The sequence below is a fragment of the Morus notabilis genome, unplaced genomic scaffold, assembly GCF_000414095.1.
Source record: "Morus notabilis unplaced genomic scaffold, ASM41409v2 Scaffold729, whole genome shotgun sequence".
NCBI classification, from domain to species: Eukaryota; Viridiplantae; Streptophyta; class Magnoliopsida; order Rosales; family Moraceae; genus Morus; species Morus notabilis.
This window is the reverse complement of record NW_010356787.1, coordinates 1-15,529: the sequence shown is the minus strand read 5'-3', so window position 1 is coordinate 15,529 and position 15,529 is coordinate 1. Positions and strand designations below refer to the sequence as shown.

The window sequence follows — 15,529 nt, the reverse complement described above, 5'->3', positions numbered from 1 at the left end:
CTACCAAAGAGGTTTAAAGATTGACATTACCATTTTCAGTTGTGTAAGCAAATTAAAAAGAATTCCATGTGAAGTAAAAGCGTCTTTTATCATTTGGAGATTCATATCCCAAAATATGACCAAAGTGAAAGACTAGGATTACTCTCCAAAGCACTGCCTAGTAACGGTCCTAAAAAAATATGCAATCAAAGCTGGTCGAGGGTGTCTAACAAAATCTCATTAAACCGTAAGGTGAAACAAGTAAAACTCCCAAAGCAAAATTCATGATAAAAACACAATAATCCAAAACACATGAAAGAGCCAGTCTTCTTCACAATGTCTTATAACTCTCTAAAGCTATAGGCAAAAAGCTCAAGTAATTCTTTTACTGCCTATTGAGGACGTCTACTTAAAAAACAGGACATAAATAAATTATTCTTCTTCAATGACCTTGGTGCCCAACCCCTTCAGTCCTTCTGTTGGGATCTCCGCAACAGTAACAAGAGAGTATAGCTCTTCCTTGGCATCTTCATCATCGTTTCTCTTGCGAGCAATGCGAACCCTAATCCTTCTGGGGACACTCCTGATACCTCTGCTCCAGATTTGCTTGTTCAGCTTCACATCGACTCTCACATCATTTGTCCCCATCGCCTTCTGGGCAAACTTCCTGATCTCCTTAATGGCATTGGGAGCCTTCTTCTTGAAAGTACTATTTTTTTTTTTCAAAATAACAAACATAAGTTATTTGCGATGTCATCATAATAATACAAACCAAAAAATGATTCTGAATATGAAAAATTTTTGGCCTATCACATACTAAAGTCACACAGATACGTAAATAATACATGATTCACAACTGTCCATCTCAAATCCAATTCTAGAGCTGTAGCATTGAAGCAATACCACTACAAGCACAACCGTCACTTAACTTTCTGAATGACATTTACGCACTCTCTAAATGAAATTTACAAAAACAACCATCACTTCATCTCAACATACAAAGTACAAAAATCAAACCCATCATAATCTCTCTCGTTTTGATATGATTAATCCCACCCAAGCCACATTTTGTTAATCAACGATCACATGCACAGCTTCATAATTTAACACATAAAAACAACTCTGATTACATGACTTCCAATATATACAGCCCTAACTAAATGAGGAAAATGTGTCACAAATCCCAAAACAGAAAACCCATTTAAGAATAAATATCCTGACAACCATTTCATAGCAAGCGGACAGTCGGACAACATCTAGTATCTAGCAAAAATCCATAAAGCCCCAAAACCTTTCAACAATTACAAGAAGCTAAAAATATTATGTCTTCAATCAACCATCCTACATCTCACTAAATAAAATATGAAATACACGAAAAACGCATTAAACAAAAAATACAAACAATAATAATATCAAAGGGGCTTTAAAATAAATGACTTTATTAAGGTTTTACCATCCGTGCAGGCGCTTGTGGAGGTTGATGGTGTACTCCCGAGTGACAACCTCCTCCTTCCTTCCCTTGGTCTTCTCCACCATTTTCTCGCCCTCTTCCTTTCAAACTACCTGCACCAATCACAGTTACCCACTCGTTATAATCCAATACCCAGAACCTAATGGATCTGAATTTGTCAAAACATTCGCTCTTTTTCTCCTTTAAAATTTCTTTTGCGGCCAAGCTTAATGTTTTCGACACAATATCTAGATCATCGACGAAAATGAGTCGCCATTACTCCAAATTGGAAGCAAAAAACAGGAATCGAAAGACAAAAAGGATTGTTTTCGATTTCTTTTCCTGGATTTTCTTGGCTCCCGAACTGGCGGCCGATGAAGGGGGGAGAGAGAGAGAGAGAGAGAGAGAGAGCAGACCTTAGGGTTTGTGGGATACAGAAAGAGGCAACGGAGGAAATGAGAGTTGGTCTAAAAAAGAAGCTCAAAACCCTAGTTCGCACATCGTAGTAAAGCATTTTATAGCGGGATGTTTTCGATCCGAGCGACGACGTCGTTTTCTGTACTTCTACGTCATCTCGTTTTATACCAGAATAAAACGGAACGAAAACAAATTACTGAACGACATCTCGTTTTTGACATTTAAACGAGAGCAGAAACGTTAAAGATCTCCTCGACGGGGGAAAAAAAAAAATCTCCTCTTTTGTTATTGTTTACGGTGTTTTTCTGATAACTCGTGATTACCTCTTCGAAAATGCTCACGGTAGCACTAATCACAGAATCAAGTAATAAGCAGTAAAGTAATGTAGAAGAGACAAGGATTTTATAGTGGTTCGGCAATAATTTCGTGCCTAATCCACTTGTGCATGCACTATTTTTCCAGATGTTTACAAATTCTCTCTGTAGTATCAATAGTGTCTAAACCCTTTCTGGGTTTCTTTCTTTCCATTTATAGGCCTCTACCCGGATTACACATTCCCGGCTCCCAAGGAGGAAGCCATTATCTGTTCTTGATCCCCGTGAAGGTAGGTGAGTTTTCATGATGACTTTTCCTGGAAATACGGCTGACCCTCTCAACCTGCCATCTGACTTCCTGACTTTTGCAGTAGCAGTCGGATCAGTACTTCCCTCCTCGGGTTGACATGACCCTGGGCAAAAAGGACCGACAATGTTCCCTCGACGCCGCGGTCTCAGTATGTAGAGCCCTTGCCCGGCGCCTCTCCTCTTGCGCTATCTCTCGACGTATAGGGCACGTTTGCCTGGCCTTACTCTCGATGCCAACAACTGATCCTCCGCGCGGGAGTCTTCGGCGTCGGTCGTTCGAAGGAATGGTCGATGTTTCGACTGTGGTGTAATAGTTATATAAAACGACAGCAGACTTTAAGCGACAAATGTCATGCCGTGTCTTGTATAAACAACAGAAAAGGTAAATGACGTGTCGTTTTTAAACAGGCTGTAGAAAATTTTAAGCGACAAAATAAAGAGTCGTTTTTCTTTTGGACAACAATAAACATTTAAACGGCAAAGGATACCTTGTTTTCCAGCTTAATCGATGCAGTGAGCGTTTAAGAACCATATATAAGTCTCAAATCATGGGAGCAAGAAAAATTTACGCGAAAAAAGACCAGTAGGTTTTTGACTTTTTTTTCTCTATTAAACGGCATTGTCGTATTGAAATATAGCAAATTCTAATCCCTAAACTACATGTTTATACTTGAACGACAATTAGTAACAAATGATATGTCGTTTTCGAAATTTAAACGATGCAGTAAAAGCTAACAGGACCATAAACCCAAATCCTCTCTAATTCCTCCAGCATATGACTCGAGAACTATCTGCTTTCTAATAGGGAGACCCATTCGTATTACACCTTTCTCTCACTAGTGCCTTTGTAATAACCCATTCGTATTACACCTTTCTTATATTTACAGGGGAAGAAGCAATAACGATTATAGTAAAAAAGTTTCTTTTTAAAAATTATTATTTTAATTATTAAGCAAGTTGTTCCTTCAGCATTTGCTTTAATCTGGTTAATCAAACAAAATATAAGACTAATATGTCAGGAACCGTCTTTGCTGGCTTCCTTCAAGAGAGAATACCGCAAAAATTAATAATCCGTTTAGTTCGCTAATTTAAATTTTTAATTCGAGTTGAGATGTGACTTTATGTGAAACTTTTTATTATAACAAAAAAATTAAATGCGACTGTTTCTAAAACATTTTACTATAATAAAACTTAAATTCTAAACTCGAATCGATAAAAAGAACGAGACCTACGATTTAGAATTCTGCAATTCCAATGTCTTCTTCAAGCAGCTTTATTTTTACAGTGAGATTAAAGACGACGGAAATTATTTATGATTCATCATCATTCAGTGTGCACGTCCAAAACACGTATTGCATCAACAGAATTTTTGAGTCTTTCTTTATACTCTTTCATTCAAGTCTGAACTACTTTGTTAACCATTCGAGTAACAACATACAAAAGTTCCACCGTAACTGGTTGTTCTGAAAGAGTAAAATTCCCAAAAGGGAGCAATGGATCTTGAAGATGAAAATCATATACAACATACAATCATGTAATGGTAATTTATTCCAATGACGATGATTTTTCTCTTGTTCTTCTTTTTGGTGTTTTTCTATCTACCCCTCCTATATTTATTACCTTCTAAAGGGAATTCATCTGTCATGAAGTTAAGATACCTCTCATTCACATCTAAGAAATGCTGTAGAAATCCGTCCTAATTTGTGCCGTCGTGGTCAACCTTTATGCTGCTTACTTTCCAAGTATTAGATTATATGAATGAAATCTCGGCAAAGAAAATGTCTCCTAGGATTTCCGGATACTTTGTGAACACCTCCGCAAGCTGAGGAACAAAACTGTCAGCCCAGCGAGACCAGCTAATATCTGCAACAACCAGTAAAACTTTTTATAGGAATAGTGAAGAAAATCTGGATAATTCAAGAACAGATTTGAGCAGGGGTTAAAGAAACCAAAATGGGTTGCAATCTGCAACCCTTTATGCTTGGATGCGCAGAAAAGGCAAATTAGATGATACTGACCTTGGCCTCTCTGCCATAAGTGCTCAGCGTAGATTGAAAAAATGATGTTAGTGATTTAAGACGAGATTTCCGGGGCATTAAAATAACAGCCGTGTACTGTTTCGTGCAAGGAAAAGGCATAATTCTTTGTAATGCTAACTGTGCTGTTGATGGTGTCAGAGATTTTCTGACTTTGGAGCGGGCTTCATCTTGAATCTGCACAGAGAGAACTGTCGTTTAGATATTCATTACTCTTGAATAGATGTCTAGAATGAACTGATTCTTGTGTAAACTCAAGAAAAGAACAATAGTTCAATGATGAAAAGGCATAAAACTACATCAAAATTCTTGTGTAAAACAGGAAATTAAACCCAGTACAGAATGCATACTATATGCAGTAAATTAGACGGAAGCCTCATATGAGAGTTTTTTTTTTTTTTTATTTAAATAAAAAAAGCAATCAATGTATAAGGAAGAAGAAAATTTTAACAAGGAAAAGAGAGGGTGAGTTGACATGAGGGTGGTAGACAAGAACACTTCAGAATCAACCTTGAAAGAAGCACCAAGATCACCGGAATAGACCCTTGATTGGTAGCCGCGTAAAATCCTGTCCAGCCACCAATAATTCTCCTGAAAGAACATAAAAGAATCACACCAGAAACAGTGGCGTAGACCTGTATTCTCTTCACACATTCAATCAACTCAACAATACTTTTACTATGGATGCTGTCAAGGACAATCGTACAAAGTTGCAGTTCAAGATTGTTTTTGGCAACCAAATGAACTCCAATTTACAAAATCAAAATACAATTTTCTGTAATAAAGTTAACCTGAAGGCCATTTTCATGGGCTCTTTGCTCAATTTCAAGAATGGTTGAAATATCCTCATCCGAGGGTCCTTCCTCTTGAAGACGTAAAAGTTCATCCAAAGTAAGATCAACCTATTACAAACATGCACAGTAATGAGGCGATATGAATAGGAACTTCATCATTTAAACAAAAAATGAGAAAATGGGAACTGTAGGACCATAAAACACCTACCAGCTTTGATGCAATTTCTGGATCACAAGAGAAATTTATGCTGATATCACCGCGAACATCACCAGTTCTTGAAGGCTTATTACCACCAAGGAATACTGAAACACCTGCAGTATAAATCTGCAATAAAGAGAAGGTAAACTGTACAGATGAGCAGAACAATCATAAATAAAATAAAGTGGAGGAACACATACCTGTCCATGCTTGAAACGTAAAACTTGCATTATTTTTGTCTCAATAAGTCGGCTTAGAAACCCAACAAAGTGAATCTCTTCTACCTGCCATATGAATTTTCCACCCAACAGAAAAACGGATAATGGATGATCAGTAAAACAGAACACATGAAAGGCCTAATCATGATCTAAATGGATGAATTGAAGAAGCACACCATGGCTCCAGTCTTAAGTTCTACAGGAAAGCATAGCTGGACTGAACATTGTGCTTCCACCATAGGGCTATAAACTGATTCCCTACAAGCACATCCAATGTGTGAAAGATAATTCAAACCGCCCAAAAAAATGTGTGGACGCATTAACATTTCACTAACATTAAAAGTAGAATTGTACAGAGTAATTGCATTCAATCCACCAAGAGAGGTTGAATGATGTAAATAATTGTGTTCCAATAGCAATAAAAGATCGCAGTTCTCTTTTAGTAAATATATATGTCTATGCGTGTTTCTGTATAAAAAGCAATCCAGTTTGATCAGATGGTACAACTGAATTGCAAAACCATCCTATATTACATTGTAACTGTCGCGTGAAGCACCATTAATACAGGACAAGGATAAAGTATAAACTGCATGTCCACGTGTTTAAGAAATGCTTACCTAATTATGGTTCTAGGAAATGTGAATGGCAGTCCTTTGAGGTCATCACGATTGAAATGGAGAACAGGTTCGGGAGGCATAGGCATTCCACCCTGTATGGCAAATCACAAAACCAGTTAATATTGTAAAAGTCTCCAGGCCAATGTGGAATAAAAATGAATTCTACTTACCAAATACTGCAGTATTAGAGGTACGGCTATAGTAGGATTAATATTTCCAACAATAACAACGGTGAAAGATGAGGGGTCCTTGAAACAATTGTTGAAATAGTCACACGCTTTAAGTGGATCAACTTTTTGAAGGTCACTTATTCTGATAGGCTGCAGAATTATATATTAATAAGAGGTTACAAGCAGAACATATCTAATAAAAGAAACCTTAGTTGATGTATCTTAGGAATCAGGGAATACCCTAAAGAAATAGGACTTTCCATAGTTGAGCTCCTTTACACGGTTTGCAAATACAGTGTAGGGATCCCTCTCTTGAGCATGAACTGCTTCTTCTGACATTTGCATTACTAATTTCACAACTTCATCTCCTGGTGTTACATTTGTTGTAAATAGTTGGTAGACAAGCTGCGAGAACGAACATAATAGAAGACATGCAGCTTGAAAACATTTAAAGAGTTGAAGCAGCATAAAAATTAAAAAATAAGGTCACATGTGAGATTATAAAATCACTGGCCCAGATGAAACTTGCAATAGAACAAGTGTAGGGGGTGCATACCTGCAATGCAGTTTCCAGGTCTGAGGGCGAACAATCAGCAGAAAATGTTCTCATATATGCTCCAATCGTATTACCAACTTCAGCTCTCTTACCAGCAAGCATGTCCATTAGTACTGATGGTCTGTAACCATACACACCAATTTCTTCAGCAATGGTTTGCCCCATTGAGCAAGAAAAGTAATCGCTTTCAGGGAGTTCGGATAAACTCCCATAAGAGAACCCAGTAAACATAACCTGTTGAATCAAAGTATGGATAATAATTACACTGGCACATAAAATCAGCCTGAGATAGTTACTCATTTAATCTAGACCAAAGATCAAGTTTATTTGTACGGAAAGTAAATAGATTATTGCTTAAATAAGGGAATAAAAAGTCTTGCGATGGCTTCTTCTCCATTTGGTTCTAGCTATTTGTTAAAGAGTTATTCTTTCTAGGTTGTTTTTTGTATTTTGTTTTTTTAATAAAGTACGTGCATTTCAGCCAGCAATTTTGGGAAGGACAGAGAGATAATTATAGCCAAAATTGCCTCCAGCATCATGCAAGATTTTACTTTAAGACAAAAAGAAAAGAATAGAGGAATAAGGCATAGGATGCAAGATGGCTACGAGGATCATCAGTCTTGCAACTAAAGCCTAACTCCAACCGAGCAAAAACAGAATGGAAAGCAAAAGACAAAGCAAAAGCTAACTTTAGAATTGAATACCTGGTCATTAAGAAAATCTGTACATTTGTAGCAAACTCTCATGCCATTCGATAAAAATAATTCAGTAGCTCCAATATTTGAATATTCAAACTGCTGCACAATATACCTGAGGCAAATTATTTGATAAAAGAGCGAATTATACAATCATACAAGAACAAGAAGTTCACAACATATATTTTTACACCTTAATAGCAAGAAAATAGACTCAGTTGGCAATGACTTCACGAAACTACATCAGTAATTTAACTACTTAATAGCATGTACATAAAAGTTATCGTGGAGAGAGAGAGAGAGAGAGAGCAGGGCAAGGATCATGTATTGATTTTAAAAAACACCTATCTTTGTTAAAATTGTTAAAGGCAGGCTACCTTCTTGCTTCAGAAGAAATTTAAAGTGTATCACAACTATGTAAACCCTAAACACACACACACACAAAAGGGGGGTTTAACAGTTCCACTAAAGAAGCAGGCACCTAATAATTGGAAAATGGATAGCAGTGAGACTCACACAAGTGAATTTAGAAAAATGACTAGCGCAGGTCCAAAACAGAAATAATAATAATTAGCAGCAAAGTTAAAAATTGACAAGTGTTCCTCCATTACCCTGGATTTGGTTTCACAGTAACAATTTCTTCTGGAATTTGGTCTTCATCCCATGGGAGAATGTTTTTTTCTTTCTCAAGAGCATTTATCTTTGATACAACATTTTTAAGATCATCTACTACTGCAGAAGCTCGTGGCTCAATTGTCTTAATGACACTACACGACGTTCGTAGCTTCTCCGCATATTTGGATAGATCTGATGCTGAGATTTCTATAGATGCAAAAAGACCAAAATTAGAACACTCATATTTACAAATATGTAGTATTAATCTGAATATGCTTTAACATTTCAGCTGTTACAAAATTATCTTAGGAAATGTATGACAACTCACGAGGAAGAAGAGTCTTCTGTAGTTGAGCTTCATACTCAATCCCAATTACAGGCTCATCGCGCAGAAAATGCTGCCAAAAGAAATTAGAAATATTATTGTTTCTAAATAAGTGATAAGAGAAAAGTAGCGAATTTATAACTCAAGATATACTTGTAAATATTCATCTCGCAAACTTGTTGATTGCATTTGATCTCGCTCCAAATAGGCAGATTCAATCTCTGACATCAGTTGAGCTCGAACAATAGATACTTCACGATCTGAAAATCCATGTAGCCGTACTCTTGCAATCTGACACATAGGTGTCAGTAAAAATAAAAGAGTAGCTTAAAATAGAAAAAAGAAGAAGGTACAGTTATCGTCGCGAATAAAGAGTACCTCAATCAACATTGATTCTAGGGCTTTGATTGTCCCTTTTTCTTTGCAAGATGACGTCATTAGATAAGCCTTTAATGGATCAACAAGAATGTCTGTAGAAGCCGAGCATGAGAAATAGGGTGGATCCTGTCTACGAGATATTTTGAAAAACCTCTGGTTTAGTGCTTGAAGAAACATGGATTCTGCAAGTAAATCTCTATAGTCCCTTACTGTCTTCAGCTCACCCACTGCCATCTTATAACTAATCATTACTGCAGACTGTTAAAATATCAACAGCACTATTAAAACATGGCAAAATCCATTTGGTGCTGTTTGAGAATACAAAGGAATATTACAATAAACAGAAAAGATTTGGATTCTACTAACCCCAGCAGCTTCAGATTCAACAAAGCATGAAAAGCGTGGCTCTTCATGAGATGGAACTGAAAATGTAGGTATAAGTGGAGGCTCAGGTACTGAAGTCTTACGCCCGAAATGAGTCTTTATCAACTCAACTACACTCTTGAGAAGATAGACATGAGGGGAGAGAGAGAGAGAAATCATTAACAGATCTTGCAAATGAACTAACACTTGTAATTTAATCATGAATTTTTACATGCCAAGAGATCAAACCTGTGTATCAGAAAAATCTCCAACAGCTATCAGTGCCATATTGCTCAAATGATACCATTTTTTATAAAATTGCTTGACAGTCTCTGCTGATACAGTTCGAATCACCTTCTCCAATCCAATTGGTAAACGCTCAGCATACTGCAATCATTGTATGCTGTTACGGAATAATATAAAATTGGCAAACCTATTTAAGTTTACAGATAAGTTTCCCAGTTAAAAGCTGATTAAAACTTTATGTTTAAGTTCATTAACAGTAAAACTAAAGAATGGCTATTAGGATTTAAAAAATAAATAAATAAGTAGTTTGTATAAAACTAACAGCTTATATAGCATACATAACCAAAAACATCCTCTCCAATGTTCTACTGTCACATGACACATGTGCACACTACATAGGACATCGTCCCATCACAATTAAGACATATATCCTAATTGATGGGTAATAATAAATGAAAAAATCTCCTCCACGTAGAACAATTACTAAGGTTGGTACCTTTGAACCTTCCATCATCAAAAGCCAATTTGAATCTTGCATCCTTCCTGTTGCATTTCTGTTCCCTCTATATTCTTCCATCACAGCACCTCTTTCTTTATTTAAATCCTCTTTCGAGACACGGACCTGCATAAACGATCAATAAAAAATAGGAACTAAAAAAACTAAAAAAAATATTAATCTTGAAATTTACTTTACCTCTGTGCTGAATTCTGCCAAGACCGAGATGGCCTGAGACAACAGTTCAGGCTTGTCAACAGGAACGAACAGCTCATAAACTGTATCATCAGCAGATGTCACTGCATTCTGGCAAGGACCAAATTCCGATCCAATACTTTCAAGAAATTTGATAATATCATGATTTGTGTAATTCGTAGTGGCACTGAAAGCAAGATGCTCAACTATGTGAGCAACTCCCCGCTCATCCTCCTCCTCCAAAACTGATCTGCCAAGACCGCAAAATTCAGCTTGTCGATCAAGTTATTCATACATTCATCAACAGAGAAATATATATGGTTTAATCCTCTTAAAAGTTCTAATTTACCGGTTTCTTTGGTAGCAATCTCAACTTAAAAAACAAAAACAAAAAAATGGAAATCCTTCAGAAATCAAACCTAAGTCTTATTAGCCATTACATTTACCTATTACAATCTCCAACAAACCCTAGCTTAAGAGGATATTACACTAGAAAAGCATCTTTGTTTTGCGATGAAAACGAGGGTCCCATGAATTATCAGAAATATGTAATCATTTCACTTTCTCAACTCAAGCGCGTAAAAAATTTAGTATACACAGCTCTCAAAAGTATAATCCGCGTCAAGCCTCTGTGTTTACTTCTCATTCAGTCTTTCTTCACGCAGTACATTGCAAGTTTCAACCATGAACACTCAAAATTGAAGAATGTCGCCCTTGAAAATCGAAATTCAAAATTCAAATTCTTCACTGAGGAGAGAAATCATTCCGAGAAATGACAGTTGAAAATCAATACCCGGCTTTAACGGCGAGAGCGAGGGCGGCTCTTGCTCGAGGCTTGGAATTGGAGCGGACGTAGTAGAAGAGGCCATTGTCGAGTCTGCCGTAGTCAACTCCGAACGGCTCATCACTGAGAACATGGTCCAAGTCCACGTTCACGAGCTTCAGCGACCTGAAGCCCTGCTTCTTCGCCATTGGCGAGCTCTCCGGCGGAAGCAGATTCATCGTTCTCTTCCTCGGAGAAGAGCAGATTGGGAAGTTGATTCCGTTGAAAACGTCTTCTTCTTCTTCTTCTTCTTCTTCTCCGTTGGAAAGAAAGATGAGTACGCGTACGGGCCCTTTGTTGGGAATTGGGATCTGTTACAGTGGAGTCGAGCTTTGCGTATTGTTGTCTGATGACTGAAAACGCCAATGGCTGGGGGCCCCAGCTGCGGGATTAGCGACCCATCTTCGCCTTTTAATTGGATGAATGAGTTGTTGCAAACACAATTTGGTACAACTTTTTTTTTTTTATTTTTAGAAAAAAAAGAAACTAATTTTTAAAATTTATTATTATTATTATTATTAGTTAAAAGCACTTTTTTTTATATATATACTGGATGATGGATTTAAAATTTTATTAGAATCATAAGATTATAATTATTTTTAATTTATATGTATTTTTTATGAGAGAAAATATTATAATGAATCATAAATAATTATTCAAATCATAATATGAATTCTCCAACCAAATGTTCTTTAATTTTTTTCTTGATTTATTGTTCTTTTTAGAGTTTCGTTTAAAAAATCAAATAAAATACATTTAAAAAACGATTTTACTGGATAATTAAAGGTAGATATGTGAGAAAAATAGTAATTGAAAGGTTTTGAGAATCATTATTTAAGTAGTGTAATTAGAAAAATTATATATATTTATAGGGGACACGTTTGAAAAACAATATTTTAGAGAACTAAAAGGAAAAAAATATTTAAGTAGTGGATATTTGGAAATAATCATTTTAATAGAGACAAATTAGAAAAAAAAAGAATTTAATATCTTTATCGTTAATAATGTAATGACCGAGAAAATTATAGAATTAAATAATATAATTTATGCATTTAAGTCAAAGATTTTTTTAGAGAATATCATGTTATATTTTGTGACGGAAGGATTTATGGAATTAATATTAATATTTTTAAATTATGCAGCAGATTTTATGTTAAGTTCATATTTTACGATAAAGTACATTCGGTAGATCGGTAGATAAATTCTTGCCGCAATTTAAGGCAGAAGAATTTTTAGTACATATACAATTTGAGAATCTTAATTTCAAGAATCTCTAAGTCTAGTGCGGTGTTAGCAGCATATCGAGAAACACTCTGACATTCAAAAGAAATCCTTAATTGCTGAATAAAAAAGTTAAATTTAGAATTTATTTAGTCTAGAAATAAATTCAAGACTCAAAACAGTCCGAAATATTACGCAGATAAGAATTTAATTCGATATTGATTTATTCAGAGATTAATATTGAACTGTAAATAAACAGTAGAAAAGGAACTATCAGAAACTAAAACTTCATGTCAGTTAAGTCAATCCGTTATAGTCAGTGTAAATTTTGACTGCTTAATGGAATCTTAAAGAGATAAGATCAAAGACAAGATATGATGTGATTAGATGGTGATAGGTGAAGAGCAATCACGATATTCTTTTTTTCTCTGTTTTCTCTCCTAGTGGCCGGCCATGCTTAAGGGATTTTAAGCAAATTTTGGTTAATGAAGTTGGACTAGAAGATTTAATAAAGAGATAAAACCAAATTACCCACTTTATTGGAAAGCACTTTTACTTCTCTTCTAAAAACATCAACCGGCCACTATCACTAGTTTTCTCATTTTTTTTCTTCCATTCTCTCTATGCCAAAACCAGTTCTTCCAAAGCTCCAAACACTCAGAACTTTCTCCATTCTCTCCTCACCAAAAATCAAGCTTCCCTCTAGCTCACTGAGCATATTCATGCGTAAGATTAATTTTTGTCTTGTTGTTATTTTGGGTCAAAATTTTTGCAAGATTTTCTGAGTATGATTTCAAAATTTTTGGTTTGAGTCAGTTTTTGCTATCTTAAGTACCAGGAAATGATTTCCAGAGTTATTTTTGAGCACATGCTAGACCTTGTGGTAAGAGGGTTGTTGACACATTTAGTTGAGAAAAATTCCCGAGTTTAAGGTTTTCATTTTTGGTGAGTGTGAGAGTTGAGAAACAGCTTTTTGAACTTTCATTGATCTTTTGAGTTGGTTGGGTCATTAACGGAGCACCTTTACTTGACTTGTGACATTTGCTTGAGGGATGATTTCTGGTTAGGAATAATTTTTAGAAATTGAGCCATGTGTTGTAGATAGTTATCATTTTTCTTTTACATTTTATCATAAAAAAAAAGAAAAAAGAAAAAAGAAAGAGCAAGAGCATCATTTATCATCAATGTTTACGTAGTTTGGTTGCACTGACGTCTTGTGCTGCATAGCAGCCAACGCCTTACTACATCAGCTTCATCAAATGTATGTTGTCTCTTGCCTCGGAAAAAAAAAGTTTGTGTATATTTGTCTGTATTTTCGGCTCTTTGTTTGTTTATGAGATCTTCCTCTTAACCAGAATGAAATCCTGAAAGTTTGTTTACGGTTTGAGTGATGAATTGTTCCAGGTATTTGATTTGCCTATCATTTGATCAATGTTTGTTTAAAAGTTTGTCCTTAAATTACCTTCTCTCACTTGAGCGTTAATTGTGACATTTCCAACTCCATGAGCGTAATCCCTTTGCATCAAAATATTTCCGTCCCCCGTGAGGTAAATGGAGTTGAGACTTTACCTTGGTGAGTTTTTCGACGCTATTTGTGTTAAGGAATGTGGTAAGAAGGATACGGTTTGGTGCACACACACACGACTCTTTTCGCTTGAATTGCTAGAGACTAGCAATAAGCTGGTTGGGGGTTGTAATAAGTGTACGAATTTGCACTTTTAATGTTCATAATTGTCAAATTATTTTATCAAATTTGTGATTTTAATTTCAAATATTCCTAAATTTAGAGGATTTAATTTTAATTGGATTTATTTTATTTTTCATGTTTTTGAAGAAAACAATTGGATTTGGGCTAGTTTACCAAGGAAAACCCAAAAGTTGAGCCCAAGAAAAGCCCAATTCGGCCCATCAGCCCATCATCCAGCCGAGCCGAGAGCCGAGCCAAGAAGCCGCGAGCCAACCCAGCCGACACGTGTCGATCACTGCCGCACCGCATGCCGTGGGACCCACCTGTCCCTTCGCAGACGCGCGCCTGGCGCGCACCGCCCGCTCTCCGCGCGAGTTCTCCTCATGCGCGCGTCAGGTACGCTTCCTCTCTCTCCGCGTGGGTCCCGTGTACAGCAGCCCTCCAACCACGTCACACCACGTGTCCCATGTGCAGTTGCTTCCCCGATGCTTCCCCACGCCAGCAAGCGCGCTTTGCGCGCACGATCCCCCTCTCCGTGCGACTTCCGCTCCCGCGCGCGTCAAGGCTTCCTCCGCGTGGGCCCAGCCAGTATAGCACGTCTTCCCACGCGCGAATCCGCTTGCGCCACGTGTCCCACCTCGTCAGCCCTCCTGCAACATGTTTTTACATTTTTTAACATATCCAAAACTCTATAAATAGGATCATTATCAAGGTGATTAGGGAGTTGATTAATTTTTAGAATCTAAATTCTCACACATTTTCTCTTATTTTCTTGTTCTTATTCTCACACTTTCTTTTTAGAATTTTATAAGAATTATGTGCAAGCTAGGCTAGAGTATTTAGGTGAGGCTAGAGATGATCTTATATGTGTAGTGAACTTATTTGGATTTTTGATTCTCCAATGGTTTGTAAGTTTTATACATTTGAGTAAATAATTTTCTCTTATCATATTTCTTCTTCTTATCAATATATTTTATTGTCAACTTTCATATAAATCTAGTCAAGCTATTTTTATGTGATTGTTGCATTATATTATATATTGATCGGTATTATTTTATGAGTAGTCTTTTACTGCATTATTGCCAACGGTATATTGTCGCTCTTAGATTTCTCATAAGATAATTTTTCCTAATTCTAAACGTTAGAATTTTATTTACTCGAATACATTTTTAATTCATATGTTCTTCAAATATCTATTTTCCGATTGATTGTTTGGGATGTGAAACTTTTAATTGAGTCAATTTATGAATAAAAATCCAAATAGGTGAACAAAGCATAGGGAGGATTCTCAAAGCCTTACCACTTTTAACTATTGAATTTTCTCTATTTTAAATTGTTAAAAAAAAAATCATCAAAAACACTCATTCTTTTTCTTTGTTCGATTGCTTACTTTCCTAACGCTTTTTATTTGCTAATCATTTCTTGT

The 15,529-nt window shown here is 36.2% G+C and overlaps 2 protein-coding genes across 2 annotated transcripts; both read right to left on the bottom strand.

Moving 5' to 3' along the window:
• Window positions 1-192: 192 nt before the first annotated feature.
• On the bottom strand, window positions 193-1,919 carry LOC21388941 (60S ribosomal protein L31). Its single transcript, XM_010088589.2, has 3 exons — window positions 1,846-1,919; window positions 1,433-1,542; window positions 193-688 (listed from the first exon to the last, which is right to left on the bottom strand). Exons 2-3 carry the CDS (start codon window positions 1,513-1,515, stop codon window positions 412-414), a joined length of 360 nt encoding a protein of 119 aa, XP_010086891.1. The 5' UTR covers window positions 1,516-1,542; window positions 1,846-1,919; the 3' UTR covers window positions 193-411.
• Window positions 1,920-3,826: 1,907 nt separating this feature from the next.
• Window positions 3,827-11,561, bottom strand: LOC112090358 (zinc protease PQQL-like). Its single transcript, XM_024161494.1, has 21 exons — window positions 11,166-11,561; window positions 10,376-10,622; window positions 10,178-10,303; window positions 9,685-9,822; window positions 9,439-9,573; window positions 9,073-9,330; window positions 8,848-8,985; window positions 8,698-8,767; window positions 8,366-8,576; window positions 7,764-7,869; window positions 7,060-7,293; window positions 6,744-6,908; window positions 6,504-6,653; window positions 6,334-6,425; window positions 5,893-5,974; window positions 5,699-5,782; window positions 5,508-5,624; window positions 5,297-5,407; window positions 5,016-5,096; window positions 4,488-4,682; window positions 3,827-4,332 (listed from the first exon to the last, which is right to left on the bottom strand). The coding sequence occupies exons 1-21, from the start codon at window positions 11,372-11,374 to the stop codon at window positions 4,255-4,257; spliced, it is 3,027 nt and encodes a 1,008-aa protein (XP_024017262.1). The 5' UTR covers window positions 11,375-11,561; the 3' UTR covers window positions 3,827-4,254.
• Window positions 11,562-15,529: the final 3,968 nt, after the last annotated feature.

Bases quoted from the DNA above. Each gene is read 5' to 3' on its own strand.
- LOC112090358 (XM_024161494.1), bottom strand. From the start codon at position 11,374: ATGAATCTGCTTCCGCCGGAGAGCTCGCCAATGGCGAAGAAGCAGGGC. The intron at 10,304-10,375 runs GTAAAGTAAATT...TCGTTTATGCAG, and splicing joins TGGCAGAATTCAGCACAGAG to GTCCGTGTCTCGAAAGAGGA. The intron at 8,768-8,847 runs GTATATCTTGAG...TTCTTTTGGCAG, and splicing joins TGCGAGATGAATATTTACAA to CATTTTCTGCGCGATGAGCC.
- LOC21388941 (XM_010088589.2), bottom strand. From the start codon at position 1,515: ATGGTGGAGAAGACCAAGGGAAGGAAGGAGGAGGTTGTCACTCGGGAG. The intron at 689-1,432 runs GTAAAACCTTAA...AAAAAAAAATAG, and splicing joins CACAAGCGCCTGCACGGATG to TACTTTCAAGAAGAAGGCTC.